The sequence below is a fragment of the Carassius auratus genome, chromosome 16 (genome assembly GCF_003368295.1).
Source record: "Carassius auratus strain Wakin chromosome 16, ASM336829v1, whole genome shotgun sequence".
NCBI lineage: Eukaryota > Metazoa > Chordata > Actinopteri > Cypriniformes > Cyprinidae > Carassius > Carassius auratus.
The window spans coordinates 18,060,164-18,081,313 of NC_039258.1; the positions used below are offsets into that span (position 1 = coordinate 18,060,164).

Sequence of the window (21,150 nt, forward strand, 5' to 3'; positions counted from 1 at the left end):
TTTTGTTTTACAATTTCTTCGTTACTGGCTTTGTTTCTTCCAACAATGATTTTGTTGATGCTCTTTATTGTGATCCTTGAGTTTATGGACTTCTACTGTTTTGATGTACAACAAAGACCACTGCTGCAAGAGAAGATGATCCGTGGCCTCCCAGTCCCACCAAAGCCTTAAAGTGATTGAGGAAAAAACGATAAAGTGACAGGAGGAGGAATGAGAAAGGGGAGGAATGTAAGTGGCAAATCGAAATAATAAAAAACATGTACAACTACCAGAAAGATGTTTGGAGTGTTTTACAATAAAGGCTTACATAATTGCTTCCTGGTAAGAAATAAAACATATTGTGAATATCAAGATAAAGAGTTAAAGAGAAAATGTTTAAAAAAGGTAGTGGAAGTGCATCTGGGAGCAAGGGAAGAGGGCAAACTCATCCCTCCATTTCTGCTAGAGAAAGAGTATTAATAAGAATACAGTATATATATATATATATATATATATATATATATATATATATATATATATATATATATATATATATATAGGTTACAAGGATCAGATCCACAAGAACATCAAAGCATTAATAAGAACAGTATAATGAGATTTGATAACATAATGACCTGTATTATTACATGTTGAAAAATCAAGTTTCTCCTCTAAAAAGTTAATAAAATTCTTATAGTAAATTCTTAAGAATATATTCCCAAACATTTTCTTTTGCTCCTTGCTTCACCAGCTCATGAAAAGTTTAATAAAAAATGCAGGGGAAAGAAATGCTTAAATATGTTATTTCTTAATATATGGAAAAACATAAATCAATGGCAATAATGTGCCTGTTGACTTCCCTTCCATTACCTTTTTCCTTCATGGCTAGTCAATTAGAGGCTTTGGAATGACCCCAGTTTGATTGACAGCCACTAAAGCCAATCATAGGATGAAAGGTTTACGAATGGCAGCGCAGAGTCTCTCGCCAAAGGTTTTCAGTGCCTTAACAAAGCTCTCTGTGAAAATTCTTCTAAAATTAAAACACCACAGAAGAAAAAAAATCAAAGTCCAACAAGTCTTCATTATCACTTAAACTCAGCCAGTGGAGGCCCGCCTCACAATGACTGGCAGAAACCCACAAACCAATAAAAGAAAAAACACTTGTGGCCAAGCTACTGGCAATCAGGCCATAAGAACACAACTCAGTCCGAAAAGGGGTAGGAGTGCCCTCGCACATTCCACCTTTCTAGAGGTATCAGCAATACTGTTACTTCACTGGCGTACAGGACAGGCCCACAGTCCTGTAGTTTCAAAGTCCAAAGGAAGCCTACTGACTGATGATGTATAGTTAAGAGTGTCTGTTTGTATGTAGGCAAGTGTCTGAATGTGAAGTTTTCATAAATCAACATCACGTAAAATACTGAGAAGTTTCAAAACCCCAAAGTGTTTTGAGGCATCTCCCCTCATCTGCTCCATTTACATACAAATTTTGCTCTTGCTTTTTCTCTCTAAGTCCTTTGGAGGCGGTCATAGCAGAGACAAGATAACAAATGAAGATCATGCAGATGTTGAGGGGAAATGTGGTCTTCAAGCCATCCATTTTCCCGTCAACCTCATCTGCTGGTGTCCTGTGAATCGACAGCGCTTCTGGGCTCCCCCGAGCTGTTTTGCTCACCCTCCCGCTCGTCCTCTTTCTCCTCAGGCTCTGCCCCCATAGCTGCGTCACTGGCAGTCGCCGCCCCAGAAGGTCCTGGTAATGAGGAAATATCCAAAATGCCAGCCGATTCAGATGGAGCTGCCGTTTGCATGATCTTTTGCCGGACCTCACGGATCTTGAGCTGTAAACACACCTTAGTGGGGAAGATATCAGCGTATCGCGCCTGGAATGCAGCAGTAGCTTGAGCTATTGATCGAGAGAAGGGAGAAAGGGGGAGAGAAAAAGAGCATTAGATTAAAGAAAACTCTGAAAGTGTTTTTATCTAATGCAGGGGTTTTCGGCCTTCATAATCTCAGATGCTCCTCTCAGCAAATTTAAAGGGATAGTTCACCCAAAAACGAAAATTCTGTCTTTAATTACTCACCCTCAAGCAGTTCCAAACCCGTAATGGTGCGTTCACACAAGACGCGAATGAAGTGTTAAGCGTGAGTGACTTACATGTTAAGTCAATGCAAAGACGTGAATAGACATCCAGCGGTGCGCTTCGTATGAATGAGGCGGCGCGAAAGGAGCGATTTGCACGATACATGCGCGAATTGAGCGTTTCAGGCGTTTTGATGCACGAAACGCTCGAGTTGAACAATCTGAACTTTGTCGAAATTTCGCGTCACAGGAGCTTGCTCTAGTAGTGACGTGATTACGACGTAGCAAGCGGAGGGAAAATGCGAAACAACAATGGAGGACAGAGTCACCGTCGCTGTATGTGGATACCCGGAGCTGTACTTCATACTTTTACAGAAACAGGAATAAAAAGGATTAACCTGTTAGATTTAACCAAAACTAATTATATTTTAAGTTGAACCACTAAAGAGACATCAGAGCCAGCAGCACATATCAGAAGGTCTAGCTGAGGTGAGGCTGGTCTAGGTGGACATATGAGCTCTGAGCTCCTGCTGATCGCACTGAGCTCACATCTCCGACATCGGTGAAACACATTTTTAAATAGGTTCTGTTTTTATAAATAAACTGCATATTTGAGTTTAAAACAACTACATTCTCGGCTGAAATACCTTTAAAACTACATTTCATGACACAATAACAGTAATATTTTGAAAATTATCAGAATAAATGATGGTTGAAATCACAATGCTGCATGAACTCAACTGGCAGAAGCCCCTCCCATGTTTTGAAGTTAATTTCACGAGCGAATGAAGCGAATGAACTCAAAATGTTCAACCGCCCAACTATGCACGAATAGCCAGATTTATTTGTGCAAGTTATGTCTGGTGTGAACGCACAGTGATCATGTATCCGCCTAGAGCACTCTCAACTCGGCTAGTCCTTCTGACATTTGCCGCTGGCTCTGATGTATCTTTAGTGGTTCATAAAAGGAGATCATTAAAATAATCCATGTGACATCAGGGGTTCAACCGTTATTTTCCGAAGCTATGAGAATGCTTTTTGTGTGCAAAGAAAATTAAAATTTTACAAAAAAAAATTACATAATTTACAGTTTGATATGAATGTAAACAATGTATCCACATATATATACATTGCACACATTGTTTGCGTATGTGCTAATAATAATTATAATAATTAATTACATTTATATAGTTTTCTGGGCACTCAAAGTGCTTTTACATAGAAGGGGGAATCTCCTCAACCACCACCAGTGTGCAGCATCCACGGTCCACCAGAATGCCCACCACACACCAGCTTATTGGGGGAGAGGAGACAGAGTGATGAAGTCAATCAGCAAATATGGGGATGGTTAGGAGGCCATGATGGTCAGAGTCCAATTGACAAATTTGGCTAGGATGCCGGGTTAAGGCCCCGATATACTTCAAACGAAATCAAAGAACGAACTGAAATGACGTCATTGCGAACAAAATCAGGCAACAAAGATCAAAGTTCTTTGTTTTGTCTCCTAAACACCTTTGAGTTACCACTGGTCCATGGCGGTTACGCAGTAGGTGAGTGTGTTCTAGAACTCTGCCTTCTTAGACGTGCGATTTTTTTCTCCCCCAGTTCATTTCTCATTCCACGGAGGTCAGACAGGAGAACACATCTCTGTGACTATCTTGTGGGCTGTGCGCAGTCCAATCTTGAATGCTTAAGACACATTAGCCCCTTTCACACTGCACGTCGGACCCGCAATATTCCCGTAACATTGCCTGGTCGCCTGGTTCTGTGTGAAAGCAACCACGTCCCGGAATTGATTACCGAATTGAACCCGGGTCAGGGACCTAGTAACATTGCGCTAATCGATCCGGAACGAGCGCTGTGTGAACAAAAGCCAGATCTAATTCTGTATGGAAGTGATGATGCGCGTTATCGCGCGACTCTTTTACCGGCTGTTTTGAAGGAAGATCAACATTCGCGACGAAAACATATGTGCAAACTGTAATGAAGCAGAGATCAGTTAGTTCCTCACTTTCCGCGCTGACGCCGAGATCGTTTGCTTGATTCAGTTAAAGTATAACGTGCCAAGCGTTGTCGACTCATACATTACACGTCACGCGCTGATGTCACGTGTCGTTACGGGATCTTCAAGGGTTGTGTGTGAAAGCACGCACATATACCGGGTCATCACTGGCAGTGTGAAAGTGCCAAATCTAGCGACCAGGGAACAATTACAGGAACACTTTACCCCTGTATTTGCCGGAATGGCAGTGTGAAAGGGGCTATTGTGTTGCTTGGCCCCACAAGCTAGTACTCGGAGTGTTGAGGCTTAGTCTCTCCGTAGTGGAACTCACATACCATCTACGCCCCTTGTTCTTGTTCTTTTTCTTTTCTTGCCACAGAATAGATCAATGCTACTGCAAGATGTTTACGAAACTGATTTTCTCTCACAGCCACAATTGTTGTTGTGTTTAGGGGGTACACACGGGCAGCGTAACACGTTTACAACCCAGCCTCCAGCAGCGCAGGCGGTCAGAATGTTTGAAAATAGAATACTGTCGCTTAACCTTTATGAACTTCTTTCTTGCCCTCAAATGAAGAATGAAAAAGAACTTTGTTTGAAGTATATCTGGGCCTTTACACCCCTACTCAACAGGGGTGTACCCCTACTGATACTCTCCAAAATGATGCCAGGGTGACATGGAGGAGATGAATTGTTGAATAAAGTCGTTTTTTTTTTTTTTTTTTTTTCTTTGCACACAAAAAGCATTCTTGTAGCATCCTAAAATTACAGTTGAACCACTGATGTCACATGGATAATTTTAACGATCTCCTTGCTACATTTCTGAGCCTTGATCGTTTAAGGATTCTTTCTGTCTATGGGAGGGTCAGAAACCTCTCAGAATGCATCCAAAATATCTTTAATTGATTTTTGTCAGAAGAAGAATGAAGGTCTTACAGGTTTGGAATGACATGAGGGTGAATAATTAATGGAAATATTATGGATTTATTTTATATTTATATTTTCTTGTTGAAATCCATGGGTCGAATGAATAGTCTTATGTCAGTAGCATCCATTTTGGTTAAGATTTGTGCTGTGATTGGTTTGTTCTTTACTTTACTTCTGTGCTATCTGTAAGCTGTGTGGGTGGGTACAGTATTGTATAAAAGTGTGTGTGCGTTACCTGAGGGGAAGAAGCCATGCTCCTGGAATAGCTGCATGACAAGAGCTCTCCTCTGATCAAGAGTTCTCCTGAGAGAGGAGTAGGGCACCTTTTCAAACTCCAGCTCCCCCAGAACATCCTCTCCATCTGTACCAGATAGAGAGAAAATTATAATGTAGTTGAATCAGTATAGAATCAATATAGGCTGCAGAATGATGATGGTTTTGTGGGTGGTGAAGTATTACCTGGCCTATCAAAGGTGAAAATGTCCCCCTCACACTTTGCAGCACTTTTAGGTGTGTTTGGCTCTGAACTGCAGCTAGATCTGCGGCGGCTTTTCCTTTTTGGTGAGATGGGATCTTCTGTGGATGAGTCCAGGTCTGTTGAAAGGGGGATTGAGGGCTAGTTGATTTGTGATTTGATAGCCATGAACAAATTAACTGAGGCAGCTATAGTTAGATTTCCCACTGAGCTGTTAGAGAGGTCTGAATGCTACTCTCACCGGTGGAGTTTTTTCTCTTCCTGCGGTAGCTGCCCAGTATGGCTCGTGGGGAGGTGGCCAGACTCTGCAGGGTTGGAGAGGGCAGAACCTCTTCTGGACGGAATTCTGGCAGCTCTGCAAAGCGCTCCTCAAAGTACACTTCTGACAGGACCCTGCACACATCACCAATCACAAGATTTTGACTACTCTATACATCGAGTGGGGTCCAAAATCTGAAAACACGTACATTTTTTCCTCCATTTTAACCTGTAAAATAAACAGCAGTTGGTAACACTTTAACTAGTTGCTTATTAGCATGCATGTTACTTGCATGATGGCATATTGGTTTATTAGTACTTAAAAAGCACATATTAATGCCTTATTCTGCATGACCATATTTTAGAACCCTTAATCGGACCCAGTGCTTTAACTTAAGAACTACCTTACTAACTATTAATAAGCACCAAATTAAGAGTGTGAGGCAAACATCATAGTTGTTAAACATAATTAATGTTAAAATATTTACGATTCTGCACCAGGTCACAAATCAAATGAACACTTTGAGACACTTATCAGAGGAAATTCATTATTTCTAAATACAATTATTCACTACAACTGTTATAATAATAATAACATAATTTATAATGCCAAAAATGCAATGCCAAATAATTTTCCCTGTTGATCTATTGTCACATTTACATTTATTGAAAATGTACCTGAAATCCAGTCTTTTCAAAAGAAAAGACTAGTCAAACGATTCATCGCAATTCCAGATTTTCTTTAATATATATATTAAATATATTTATCTATAATATAAATATGAATATAAATAAAGAGATGTAAACACATGTAAATATTTTCACAATATATACTGTATGTGTGTGTATTTATATATACATAATAAATATACACAGAACACACACATATACTATGCAAACAAAAACTTTTGGATGCAATTAATCTACCCAGGAATCCATATAATTAGTAATTTGATGTGAGGGTGCATTTTGTTCTAGATAGTCAAATTAATTTGCTGCATTGATCAGCTGTACGGTTTGAAAGTGACCTTACTTGAAAATTGGACCTTTGCCAGAAAAATTTTACCTGGCCTTTTGAAAAAGTTATTACTAGCGGTTGGCCAGTATTGTTTTTTTGACAGCTGATGCCAATATTACGGAGCCCTGCACATGACATGCAGAAAAAAATATTAGGCTAAATCGTGTGCACGATTTACTAATTTGTTCCCTCAATGTACTAAAACGTGCACACGATTACTATTTCGTTCACTTGATTTATAAATGGTGCGCACGATTTACTAATTTGTTCCCTCGATTTGCTAAATTGTGCACACGATTTATATTTAAAAAAATACAATATAAAGCTTATATATGTAACAATTTGTAATTATAATTTTTATTTATTGTAATTAGTATTTAAGAAATTTTAAATAATCTAAAAATTATTTAAATGACTTGATTCTCTAATCCTATTACAGTATTTTTCACAAATTAAAAAAAATAAATTATATATACATACATATATATATATATATATATATATATATATATATATAGTTTTTGTGCATTGAGAATCTTTTTTTAAATAAAGTGCTATAAAATGTTATATTTTACACTAATTTTATATACAGCACACAGTAAAAATGACATGAATATGACAGTGGGCAAATGGAGAAAGTGCTGCATAATTTAAAATGACGAGTTTAAAGTTTGTTGATTGTGCATCTCCTGTGAAGCTGAACTCTCGTTCTGTCCACATTCAACTCAGACAGACCGACCGTCACACAGAGAACACGCAATCATGCAGGATACAAATACACTCACAAAATCTCACTGCTGGATTCAACCAAGTCGGCAAAGTTTGTGAAATTAAATGTTTTTTTGTTTTTTTTGTCATTTGTTTAAATGAAGAATACGTATTTGCTGAATGCCGATGGTAAAAGGAAAAGTATTATAATGTTTGTTTTTCTTTTACTAAAAATATAAAAGCAATCGTTATAATACTTTTTGTATACCTTTTAATTCCTTTGTTTTACAGTTCTATCTGAATAGACAGACTTCTATCCATATCTGAAAGAACTGTTTAACAGCGACAGCAAACAATGAAGAGAGAGAATGTGAGCACTGTGTGCTCAGGCGCCGCCTATCTCAGAGCCGTCCAAATAAGTCTCGAATGCACTGGCCAAACAGAAAAACTTATCGCATGATGCAGATGTTGGAAATATAGCAAATATTTTGATATATCGGCAAACCAAAAGTAATTACTACCAACATATGATTAACATGAATCTGGAAATAAGTCATAGTACAAATGATGCCATATTCCATGAAACATACTTGTCAACAGAATCAAATGGTCGTTTGAGTGGTGGGGGCCGGGCCTTGATTCTTTTAGGTGGTGCATCTTTATCACCATGAGACTGAGGCAGAGCAGGATCTGATCCAGAGGGTGAAGGTAATGGAGAAGAAGGGTGGGATTCCTTCCATTCAGTCTGGGTAGAGCAAGAAAATGAGTGAGTGAGCGGAGTATGTTTTTTTCTTCTTTTTTTTTTGGCCTACTACACATTCAATTGATGTAGTATTACTTTTCATACACTGCTTCGATTAATAAAGTCTGAATTTTAAAACATAATATATTTGACAACTAACACACTGATATAAAAAAAATCTAAATTTAAATCTAACTGGCAGCCAGGATAATGACACTAACCTCCTTAGCATTTGCTTCTTTGCCCCGGCAACTAGGCGTAGCACTCTCTGCTAAAGAGTGGGTGGGGGCTTCTGCAGACCCCTCCTCTGGTGGGAAGGTTGCAGGCGAGCTCGTCTCAGCTGCCTTGTCTACCTCAAATGAGAACCGACTGCCGCTCTCTTTGTCCTTCTCTCGCTCTCTCTCTTTCTCTCTGTCCCTCTCCTTTTCTCGTTCTTTGCCTCTCCCTCCTCCATCATAACTGCCCACTGGGATGTTGGCCACTGTGGCTTTCACTTTCTGAGGAGGCCTTGGTGTCATCAGTTTGGGTGTCCCTGGAGCACTTCCTGTTGAAAGAGAAAAGAGTGACTGTGTTTAGTCCTAAAGAAATCACCACTGGGCAGCATCATGAAAAATTCTAAATTCTATGGTACCAGAATGGGAGATTTGAGCAAGGCTTCCAGGCTGCAGTGGCACTGAGGTGCCCAGTGGGGGCGCAACTGAACTGCTGCTGCTTTTACTTGGGACCTGGAACTGTTTTTCTTGCTGTAATAGCGAAACCTTCTCGGCCTGTCTCTCAGAGGACTGTGTGTAGACCTGACTGTCCATGTGCTGTCTGTCCAGTGTTCGTTCCTGGTGCAACTGTTGCTCATAGTGTGTGGATATGTTCCTCTGCCTGTCCGAGGTCACAGAGGTCATAGAGGTTGTTGTGGTGTGTTTAGGAAGGATGTGTGCAGAGAGGCTAGAGGAACTGGACACTGTGTACACCACACTGGGTGACACCGTTGCCCTAGATACCACACCAGTTGGCAAAGTCACATTTGCAGGGGTGTAGATGGCGGTGATGGCAGGAGCGTGAGGGGCGCTGGGAGACTGGGCAGGGGCCAACAGCGATGGCTGACCTGGTGAAACAGAAAATAACAGCAATGCAACACACTTTACAAACACCCAAAATGCAAACTAACACAAAAATTTGCTAAATTTATTTGTTTCATGGTAATGTAGGGCTGCACGATAAATCTAAATGAAATCGCAATAAGGCAAAAGCTGCTATAGTCATGCACAACTACAGAAGATTTAACTGCTTTCATTGATTCAGCACGACTAATAAACACAGGACTACAACAATATATGATTTCTCTGAGTTCTTATTATAATTTTCATTATAATAAAGTATATAATAATGCTAAGTTAATCGACGTAGACTATATCACTGCTTAGAATACTATGAAATATTCTGCGTGCCTTATTCTTATCATTTCAGAAGGATTTATTTCAAACACTTGAATGTCGTTGTGAAGTGAGTTCGGAGTAAAAACATCTCAAATGTGGTATTTTCACGTGCTTTCAGATGGAGCAATGTTTATCACACAGAGCCTTAGTTCACTGAGGAGCTACGCAAACTGTATAAATGCTGCACTATCTGAAAGCATATGATGGCGATTTATTACTGATCACAGAACCAGCTTTACCGATAAGATGCACATGACTATTGCAATCGATTAATCATGCAGCGCTATGGTAACAATATATATATCACATTTTATTTTTTTTGTTATTCTTGCTTTAAATAAATTTATGATAGCAACATTTTTGATACCACAGAAATGTAATAGTTTTTCATCACCAGTGTCAATATCACAGAAAAGCTAATACTAGCCTAAACTGCAAAAAAAAAAAAAAAAAACTCCTGAGAAGTAAACAGTCAGCAATTGAATATGAAAAGAAAAGTACTTACAAGCAATAAGACAAAACTACAGTATAACAAATAAGAAATGCTACATACATTGTACAAAGTAATCAAATAGAAGATCATTGTTGTCTCTCTCCAGGACATTTATGGAACCCGTCTCACCCATAAAGCACTCTGGATTGCAGGTGATCCCACCCACCCGTCACACAGCTTCTGAAGGACAGCTTCATTCATCAGGCTGTCAGGAAGATGAACTCGCTCCCGAACTTGCCCTCCTTCCCTCTTCTGCCCCACTATGACCCCCCCCCCCCCCCCCCCCCCCAGATCCCACAACTTACATCACTCTACTAACTCTTCAGTCAGTTTAAATAAAAGAACTGCTCTTTGAGCCCTTTGTCACTTTAGTCAGACTGAATATAAAAAGTCTCTCAGACAGCATGCTGATTGCATTTCAACAACTTAAAATCTCTTGTTATTAAACCACAATGCTTAAAAACACGTGCAAATGTTAAGTTTTCATGACGACGTAGCAAAGCAATGTCAAGTGAGCCTGTAACCACTATAGAGATGATAGTTCAAAATCTCTACCGGTTGGAAATTTCTACTGCTTCAGCATGTATATTGCCCAACCCTAATTTGTTTTTATTTTTTTAATCACAAAAGAATATATAAACAAAATATAATACATTTTTTAAATCAACCGACTGCCCTGAAATGTTTAAACATGTATTAAGTTATTTAAACTATGAATCCACTAACCTGCAATCAGTGGCTGCACCAAAGTCTGTCCTGGATGAGCGATCGCTGCAAAGGTGGCCAAGGGTGATGGAACATAAGCAGATCCAGGTGTTGCTGAAGCTGTCTGAGAGGAGGAGCCTGTTGTCATGGGAACTAATGGCAAAGGAGAAGGAACCCCAGGAGTGGACTGTACATAAGTGATTCTGAGGGAGAAAAGTGATATTTACGGAACCAGATTAGACAGCTTTTACAAAGAGTGAGAGCAGCCATGCAAGGTTATTCTCTATTGCTGCAGCACTTCAGGAGTGTGGGAGTTGTTAAAATAAGAGTGGGGGAGATGTTTGTGCCTGTGCGGCTAGGTGAGTATAAGTAGGCCTGTGAAAGAGTGCGTTATACCTTGTAGGTGGGGGCGGTAGCAGCACGGTCTGAGACGGGGTAGAGCCTGGGGCGACCACAGTAGCTGTTCCCATAGTAACAGAAAACGGGCTCCCAGGTTGCACTGGTCCCGTCGAGGGAAGCTGCGACTGGACGACAGGCATCGGAGCAATCTGAATAATCTAGAAAGAAAACAGGAAGACATGCTAATCAAAAAAGATAATAAATTATGATTATCTCTAACAAATGACCCAATTGGTTATTCAGTATTTTTATTAAAGCATTTACCATTCGAGATCTCACCTTGCTTCCTGCTTGTCCTCCATTCTGAACAGGAAGAGGAGGGGCTACCAAGGGAAACTGCTGAGAGGGGGCAGTAGCAGATCGCACTGTTGCCATGGGAACCAGCATCTTGCCCTGCAAGACTGGTGACTGTGTTTGCACTGCAGGAGAAAAAAAAAGAAAGAACAAAGTGTTTAAAATAACTGGGTCTTGCACAGATCATCTTATCTGGCACAGGACAAAACTATGGAGAACAGCACCTGAACATGATGATGGCTGTGAGCCACAGTACAATGAAAAAGACACTTGGCACTTTCGCACATACAGGTTTTTGTGGAAATTAACAGCATTTATCTGTTTGGAGATCATGTGTTAGAGCCTTTTCAATTTCCTGGTACCAGTAAAGTTTCAGTTTGGTGCTATGTGTGAACAAAGTGGTCTGCTGTCAAAAATCCTGTCTAGACCTGATAAAAGTGGTGCATTAGAATTAAACCACAAGGATGATGATTCATATGTATATAAAGTGCATAAAGCTGTCTACACTGCAAGTGTGAACTGTGGTTTGCCCATTTTGTTGCGATATACCTATGTGATATGGCGTTTCTATTTCTGACACATTGCAGTGGTACTCCAGCCACTTAAAACTCTCCATCCATCTTAAATAAAATGATTTTAGCTGTCAAATTAAGCCCGAAGTATACTGCGTTTTTTACGCATGTTAGGTTAAGCAGCAGATTAAATTACATTTTAAAATAGTCGTAATCATAATTCTCACAATTTCCAATTGAAATTCTTCCAAACTCTTCTAAAATACCACACATACATACATACATACACACATACATACATATATATATACACAAACACCTTAGAAAGTCTTTCAGTTTTGTAAACATTCACAAAAAGACCAGTCATCCGTCCCATTGCTAAACAGCATTTGAACACTTCATTTACAAAAATCCTTTTCAGGTTTAATTCAACTCAATTAATTCAAACACGTTAAAAGACCCAAATACAGTTTATTTCTTATTTACATGTAATACATTCCCAAACTAATATATTTACTTGAAGTACCCGTGAGCTAAAATAAAAAATTTTCATTAAATACCACATTTGCATGTTTATGGTTCTCTGATGTTGTTTAATAGTCACATGAAATCAAATAAATAAATAAAATGTTTTTTTTTTATATTTTATTTTGATTGATGTTATTTTAAAAGTATTTATAATAATAAAAAAAAATGTATGCTTTAATTAATTAATAGCTTTCCATTAAACTCATGAACTGCCTGAATAAATTCATTGGCTTTTTCATGCTGATGTAATCTGGCAATTTTATTGCAATGTAACAGATTTTGTATGAAAATGGTTACCGTTTTTTTTTTTATTAATATGATGACACATATTGCAACAAGTTTATTATTCTCTAATATCTCTTAGTATGTTATTAAACTGTATATATCTCCTCACCTCTGGTTCCTGGGCTAACTACACCCACAGCAGGACTGGAGACGTATCCCGACTGCTTCCCGTTGGCCAACGAGGCGTGAGTGGGCAGAGCTGTAGGTAGGGTGAAGATACTGGTTGGCTGACTGGCCTGCTGAGGGGAGGGGCTCTTGGGATTGTTGGTAGAGAGGGTAGGGAGAATGTACTGGACCTGTGTTATGGGTTTTTGACCTGATAAAGGCGTTATTGAGGCAGAGGGGAGAATGTGCGACTGCAGAACGGGCAAAGGAATTGGACCGTTACTATGAGTAAGTGGGGCTGATGCTGGGGAGGCTGAAGGAGGTGGTGTGACAAGCTGTACGGCGGGTGGGCCTTGGAATGTGCCTCCCAAAACTATATTGGTCACTAGTCCCCCTTGAGCTCCTGATGCACTAACAGGATTGGGCGATGATGAGGAATAGTACCCACCCCCTCCAGCTGAAGCTGTTGCTGGGTTTCCTGTGGTTCCAGGTCCAATGAAAAGCTGCGTTTGTGGTGGAGCGAGTTTCCGGTCATGTGGGGACTTGCTGGCGATCGGCACCGGTGTGCTGACCACAGGTCGCACCACATTGGTGACAACAGTGGACGCCACTCTCACCGCTCCTAGCACTGACGACACTCCCCCGGCTGAACTGACCAGGATGGACTGACCCCCAGTGGGCTGGGACACTGCTCCTTCACATTCCCTTCTTTCTCCATCACCTCCCTCCACTGCTCGCTTTCTTTTTGATGAAGCATCGCTAAAATGTCTAGAGGTGGGGTAGGAGGAGAGAGACACGCTCCGACCGTGACCAGGGCCATAAGATGAGGAGCAAATCACAGGAGCAAAAACTCTCTGATGCCACGCAAGTGATAAAGCAGCAGAGAAAAGAGGAGAACATCAATTAGCCAAAGACAGAGAGCATATGTAAAGACATTTATCCTTTACCAGTTAATAAAAATACTGTGCAATAGACTTCTGTAAACTTCATTAATAATTAAACTAGTTAAATGCTTTAGGACCACAAGCTATTTTCTAGTTCCACAGGGAGAAATTTGTTCTACACTTCACCGTTTTTTGGGACTAAATTGACATCATTTACTCACCCCAATGTCATTAAAGATGCCTGTTCACACCCTGATGAATGTTTGGTGTAAAAAAAGCAATGCGATAAACATTTACATTTTAATAAATGGTTCTTATTGCGCCCGTTCAGACCAACATGGACAATGGTATTCAGCTTAACTTTTATTTAATTGACAAAAGTACAAAGTAAATATTTCCAAAGTTTTCACTGATCAACATAAATGTATTTTGTAAATATGAACAAATTTTGATTTTGAACACACTCCAAAAACGTTGGGAAAAAGGCATGTTTAATGCTGAGTCACATCAACCATCCTTTTAATTACAACGTTTAATTGTTTTGGAATTGAGAATACTATACTATACAAATTTTTTTTCCAGTCTTGCTTAATACAAGACTTCAGAAGCTCAGCAGTCTATGATCGTCATTGTCTAATTCTCCTTTTTATGACTGGTAATACATTTTCAATAGGAAGTAGGTCAGTCTAACACATTCACTCTGTCTCTACAAAACCACGCTGTTGTAGCACATGCAGAATGAGAACTGGCATTGTGTTGATCTAATAACCATGGACTTCCCATAAAAGACATCATCTTGATAGCAGTATATGTCTCCGTACAATCCCAACATATGTCTCCATGTCAACAGCACATATCGCTAATGTAAGTCTGAATGGTCTCTTTGGTCTTTGGGGCTGAGAACCCAAAATCTTTCCCGGGTAAAAAAGTTAAAATGTGGAAATCAGTCTTTTTGACTATCTGAAATGAGCTCTGGCCCAGGGATTCGGCAGAAAGTGATGAGCAATGATCCGGCTTTGCTTGCAAAGACTGAGATGCTCCTTTTATACCCAAACATGACACCTTGACCTATTACCAATTCACCTGTTTACTTTGAACTGTTTCAAAACAGTTTAATGTAGATATTCTTTAAGTTTTTCACTTTTATTTTGCCTCTGTCCCAACTTTTTTGGAATGTGCTGCAGCCGTCAAAAACAAAATGTAATATTTACAAAATAAATTTACATTGGTCAGTGAAAACTTTGGAAATCTTTTCTTTGTACTGTTGTCAATTAAATAAAAGTTCAAGAGAATTACCATATCACAAATTCTTGATTTTACTGCATTTTACAAAACGTCCCAACTTCTCTGGAATTGGGGTTGTAAAAACCTACTGTCAGAGAGTGAATTTGCATTTTCATTTAGCCCCATCTGCCAATTTATACACATTTACACACTGGACTGAACAGACAAATAATGTGAAAATCTGACTCATCTTTGTTGGTGTGATCAGGCCTTTAGTAGGAATACTTCTCATTTCCATACACACTCATGGATAGCGATGTAAATTTGGAGCAGCTGTGGCCTAATGGTTAAAGACTTGGACTAGTTATCCGAAGGTCACCGGTTCGAGTGTCGTGCTGGCAGAAGTTTTTAGTGGGGGGAGTGAATGAACAGTGCTCTTTTCCACCCTCAATACCCAAGGCTGAAGTGCCAGTTGCTCCCCGGGCACTGGATATAGCTGCTCACTGCTCCGGGGGTGTGTTCACGGTGTGTTCACTTCTCACTACTGTGTGTGTGCGCAATTGGATGTTACCATACTTTGCAAATGTCATGACGAATTTTCATTCATTCAGTTTCATTCATTTTCATTTCATTTTCATTTCATATTTTCAAACTACAAAAAGGAAAATACGTAGGCTATACGAACTGTTCTTTATACTCTTATATAGTTTATACTTTATAAGTCTTTCGTAGCCATGCAATAGATTTGAACAGACTGGAATATCAGTCATTGTTCACTGATAATGAACCCTGACAGCCACAGCTCCGAAAATCCTAAATGTCATTTTTAGAATGTTCAAATACAGCAATCAAGTTATTTTCTTATCACTTATTTTCATTTAAAATGCAAGAACTAATGGCATTTGGCACCAATGACGTCAAACCTGGTGTGACACGTCCAAAGGTGCCATTTTTTAATTGATCTCGAGCGAGAATGAAATTTTATAGAGCTTCATCAGAATGAGCGTCTATCAGTAAATAACATCCTACATTATGGCCTTATCCTCACATTAAGTAAATGTAGGCTTAAATGTAGAACAAATGTCATCCTCCACTTTCACTGTATGGTGAAGCAGAATTTCTCTAATATTTAGTCTTTTGTGGTTCTCGGAGCAACATAAGGCTTAGTAAATGATGACAAAATGTTCATTTTCGAGTGAGTTATTCCTTTAAACATTATATTTTTGTACAGATCAACACAGACAGGCTAACAGATGTGAAATATGCGAGATGATACCTTGCGTTCTCCTTCATCTCCAGATCCATTTTCACTATCACTGTCTGTCACCCTCTCCTTACACTTTAGGTCAATGGAGCTGCCTGGATATGAGTCATCTGAATAAGACATTACACACAATAATGACTAACACAATTGCTAATAAATACAAACTCTTGACGACAGAAATGACATCAGCACTTACTTAATTTGTTTTGGAAAACTCTTGGCAATACATATAGTAGTCTTAAATCATGAAGTCTGACTCACCAATGACATCATCATCCCCCTCTTCTTCACAGATGACCATACGCTCTTCGTCACTTGTCATGTCCTCACTTACCCCCCTCTGTGTCTGAGAGAGAGCACCCCGCCCAGCAACCTGACCACCATCACCACACATCTAACAATACAGAAAGAGTAAGTTGAGCATGAATCTCTGAAAATGTCTCACTTGCACAAGTGTGCATGTAATACCTGTGTGAGCTCAGCGAGTGCCTGTGGATTGCCTCTCTCGCTCCTCTCCAGATTGTGCATGGCGCTCTGAGAGAAGGCACGAGGACGAGGCAATTGACTATGTCCCTCACCTCCAACTCGCTCTGACACGCTCACCATCCCAGGCCCCACACCTTTGAGCTCCATTCCCATTGACACAGATGGAGGTTCTGAATTACATATGAACAATTTGATGTCATTTTTTTGTGCATTCACAATGGAAATTTTTATGATTACTAAATCATGATCATTGACTTTTTTTTTTTTTTACATTTCATCGGAAAAATTCAACTAACATGGTTTGTCACAGACTTAGTCACAGCAAACAGCGCAAACAACTGCGTGAAAAGACTGTATTACTTTTTTATTTTTGAGCAGAATATTTCAATAGAGATCACTAAACTCCAGCTTAAATGTATGCAAGTGTTTTCAGCTTATCAGCAATTTTTTCGTAATGCAGAGAGAGTGTGTGCCCATGGTTTCCAGGTTGGGAAGAACTACTGTGCATAAAAGGATTTCTGAAAAAAAGCTCTGACTGGGGGATTTAAACCCTTGAAATCTGGCAACCATAAACATAAAAGCTTGTGGAGGCTTGTTACCAATTCAAGATAATGCAAATGCCAAATTAAAATGAAAGATCAATAACCAAAGAGAAGCAGAAATTGTGATCAAGATTAAAATATGATTCACTAGGTCACACTAAGAACAAATCTGGGCCGTATTCACAAAACTTCTTAAGGCTAGCTAATAAATCGCAGATTCAGGAGAAAATCTTTAAAAAATAACGGCGTGTTATTTAAAAAAATAAAGAGTGTTTCATAAAGCATTTTGTCAATAAAACTAGCTCCTAAATCTGTGAAATGTTAGGAGTGGTGAAGAAGACCCCAAGTCACTAAGACCGAACCACAAAGTAACTATCCTAAAATGGCTGTTGCCGGCAATCTGCCTTAGAATGTAAACATTTAAGATACATTTGATGACAATGGGCTTTTAAAAAGGTGTTTCGCCTTTATCACGGGGGTATTATTACCGTTGTAGAACTTGTAGGGGCAATTTTCTTTTGATTAACCTAAATCCTTGTTTTCATTAATCAGTTCAGCAAGAAGTAACAGCTCTTCTTGTGTCCAGTTTGGCTTTATTTTACATTTGCATGGCTTACTATCAGCCTTGATTATTTATTTTTTTATTTTTGATGAAATCTGAGAGCTTTTTGACCCTCCATAAATAGCAACGCAACTGACACGTTGAAGCTCCAGAAAGGTAGTAAGGACATAGCGGTTTAACCTTAATTTTATGAAGCTACGGGAATACATTTTTTTCGCAAGAAAAACAAAATAACAACTTTATTCAACAATTTCTTCTCTTCTGTGTCTTTGATGCATATTCACAAGAGTACCACGACACATGCGTGTGAAGCTGCTTACGCTGGAGTCAGCATTCTGACGTAGAACCTGGATGGGCTGCACCTTATTTACAAGCAGATTTCACTCTACTTCACTGCATTTTTGAATGAGTATCTGTACTCTTTAGTCCACAACATTTGTGGCAAATGTATATTATTTTTTGCATTGCACCTTAGCTTTTTCTGCAGCAGTTTATTTCTGCTACAAAAGTGAAATTGCCAACTACAGGGCACTTAAAGTACTCATTTTGCTTGCCCTACTCACCCAAACTTGTAAACATGGCTACTTTACTTGAATGCGAGTTCATTAGCAAGTAGTTGTGGATCACAGGTTAAATGAGTTGAGGACAAGACTGCAGCCGGCAATGGGGCCAAAACCAGCACATCCAGAGCAAGAAGGTTTTGTCTTTTTAATTTTACCTGAGAGTTTTATTTTTTCATTATACTAAATAGATCTTTTTGAAGGAAAATGTTGTTGTTGTTGTTTTTTGCAGTTTTGAGGTGTTCAGTTTTAGTTTGGTTTTAAATAATGAACATTATTGTTCTCTTCACAAATCAACTCTTTCTTGTTTTTGTTACATGTTCTCTGTGCTTCGTCTTGGATTTTTGTCACTTCCTGTCTCCCGTGGGTTTTGTAGTCAGTTTGTAGTTCGTTTGTTCATTGGTTCCCCTTGATTAGTTTCCCCAGGTGTGTCTTTTTATCTTGTTAACCCCGTGTATATATAGCCCTAGTGTTACTCTAGTTTCTTGTGAGTTATTGAATGTCATAGTTGTCTGTTTGCCTGGCATTCTTTGTTCCCTGTGTTTTTTGATTTTTGTTCTAGGTTTTAAATTAAATACCTTCACATAGATCCTTGTTTCTGCTTCTTTTCCCCAGCTTCACCACAACATTACAGATTTTCACTTGTATCTCTTTGACTAGCGCTTCTTTGAGCCTATATTTAGTATAAGTAAAATATTTAAGTATTGTTACACTGCTTGTAACTTGCAGTGGAGTAATTTTCACTGTAAGGTATCTGTACTTTTACTCAAGTATGGTTCTCAAATACTCTTTATATCTCTGCGTGGTACTTTTGTGAATGTACACTGACAGCTGACACAAGAAAGAAGAAATTGTTGAATAAAGTCTGATCTTTGTTTTCTTTGTGCAAAAAAAGTATTAGCTCTTAGCTTCACAAAATTAAGATTTAACCACTGATATCCATTTCCACCCCACAAACTTTCTCCAGGGACTCTGTGTGTTTCCACAGCATAAACCGAGATCTAAATAAAGTTCTGGGTAAAAATTTGCCCCCCAGAAAGTCCCTGCTCGTGAGGTAGTACTTTTTCAAAGGTCTGGAACTTTCAGGGGCGGGACTTTGGCGCTGAACATGCTGATTGGTTGAGTTCGCTCAGCATTGTATTTCTTTACATGAAATGTAGTTTTCAAAGTATTTCAGGTGAGAATGTATTTCTTTAAAAATCAAATATGCTGTTTATTTGTAAAGACAGCACCTATTTGAAAATGTGCTTCGCCGATCTCGGAGACGTGACCTCCACGCGATCCCTACGAGAGCAGTTTTTCTGACATTTGCCGCTGGCTCTGATGTCTCTGTAGTGGTTAAACATAAGTTATAATTTGTTTTGGGTAAATCTTATAGATAATCTTTGGTCTTTATTCTATTAATCTATTAATATGTTAAAATTTAAATGAAAAAGATGCAATACTGTTTGATATAATATTTTGTTTCACTGTAATGTATGTACGTTCCCTAAACTACATTTCTACATTCAGGTTTAAATGAAAACGAAAAGAGGCAATGGTATTTCAGATTACATTTCGTCTCAATTCAATTCAATTCAATTCGTCTAATTGTACATACAGTGAGGAAAATTGCAGTAGCCAAGGGGAGCTGACTGAAGTTATCAATTACGCTGATGTTCCATTTGCAGAATTACCAGACTTGCGTTGTCCCAACCTCAGGAGATCAGATTGCGAAGTGCGAACTACCGAGGATGCAAGTTCGAAATTCGCATACTTAAAATTGAGAAACGCGCACAGACCTATCCCACCAAACTATTTGCCAAATCTTTTTAGTACTTTAGACTGTAATGGAAACGCAGACAGCAACAGGTCTGGAGGAAAAAAAGTTCCTGGGACAAATTTTTCCAGGTAATTTCGATGGAAAGGTGGCTATGGACTATTCTAATGATGTCCTTACTACCTTTCTGAGCCTTGAATGTAGTATAAAAGGTCAAAAAACTCCTGGACTTGGCCAAAAATAACTATAATTAACAACAGAATTTACATTTTTGGGTTAACTCACCCTTTAAGAGTGCCAGAAAAAAGGAGTTGTCTTGATTCAGTATCTATTGTCAGATAAGATGTTGTCGGGTTATAAGTCTCTCTCACCTCAGAAAAATGAACTTTCTCCTGTCAGGTGTTACACTGTGCTTGTTGCACGCATTCTTCAATTGCTATAAACTAAATGCGGTGGCACACGTTGTATATCACTACATTATAAATACAGCTCAAAAGAAAATATGAGTGTGCAACATGTAGTTATGTTGGTAAATTATGAAATAAACAATACCAATAAATCACATGACTTGAAAATGTTTAACATATTTAAGGAATTGGGTCAAGAGAAGACAAGATCTGATCTTCAAAAATCTTGAAAAAGTGGATTGTCTTATAACCAGGTTCATCTTATATTCAGAAAAATACAGTAGTAGTTATCTTCATAAAGAAAAACCTTACTGATGCAAAAAAATCACCAGCTGAAAAAAAAAAAAACCTTGTTGTTGAACTCTGGAGCAAAATCCTTTCAGATATTAAGAAGACTGATAAACTATTGAACTAATAATTACTTTAAAAAACGTGTAACTATAATCCATACACATAACACCATATAATCCATCCATAACACTGCCCACAGTGACAATCTTCACTTCTTGTCCTGTTCCACAC

At 38.8% G+C, this 21,150-nt stretch overlaps 1 protein-coding gene and 1 long non-coding RNA gene across 3 annotated transcripts in view; both read right to left on the minus strand.

Annotated features, from left to right (window-relative positions):
• Positions 1–768: 768 nt before the first annotated feature.
• LOC113116406 (protein capicua homolog) overlaps positions 769–21,150 on the minus strand; it is a 45,853-nt gene continuing 25,471 nt past the window's right edge. For both annotated transcript variants that reach the window (XM_026284554.1, XM_026284555.1), the window contains exons 8-21: positions 16,781–16,968; positions 16,574–16,706; positions 16,325–16,422; positions 12,945–13,794; positions 11,496–11,635; positions 11,214–11,374; positions 10,839–11,020; positions 8,821–9,288; positions 8,411–8,733; positions 8,038–8,192; positions 5,705–5,856; positions 5,448–5,582; positions 5,224–5,349; positions 769–1,882 (exon numbers count right to left, since the gene is read on the minus strand). In XM_026284554.1, the coding sequence (XP_026140339.1) occupies positions 1,593–1,882; positions 5,224–5,349; positions 5,448–5,582; positions 5,705–5,856; positions 8,038–8,192; positions 8,411–8,733; positions 8,821–9,288; positions 10,839–11,020; positions 11,214–11,374; positions 11,496–11,635; positions 12,945–13,794; positions 16,325–16,422; positions 16,574–16,706; positions 16,781–16,968 (3,401 nt within the window). In that variant the 3' untranslated portion in view covers positions 769–1,592. The remainder of the gene's footprint in view (positions 1,883–5,223; positions 5,350–5,447; positions 5,583–5,704; positions 5,857–8,037; positions 8,193–8,410; positions 8,734–8,820; positions 9,289–10,838; positions 11,021–11,213; positions 11,375–11,495; positions 11,636–12,944; positions 13,795–16,324; positions 16,423–16,573; positions 16,707–16,780; positions 16,969–21,150) is intronic.
• LOC113116408 (uncharacterized) lies at positions 17,071–21,143 on the minus strand. The gene is made up of 2 exons (XR_003294010.1): positions 18,014–21,143; positions 17,071–17,651 (listed from the first exon to the last, which is right to left on the minus strand). It is a non-coding gene; the product is annotated as an uncharacterized LOC113116408 (long non-coding RNA).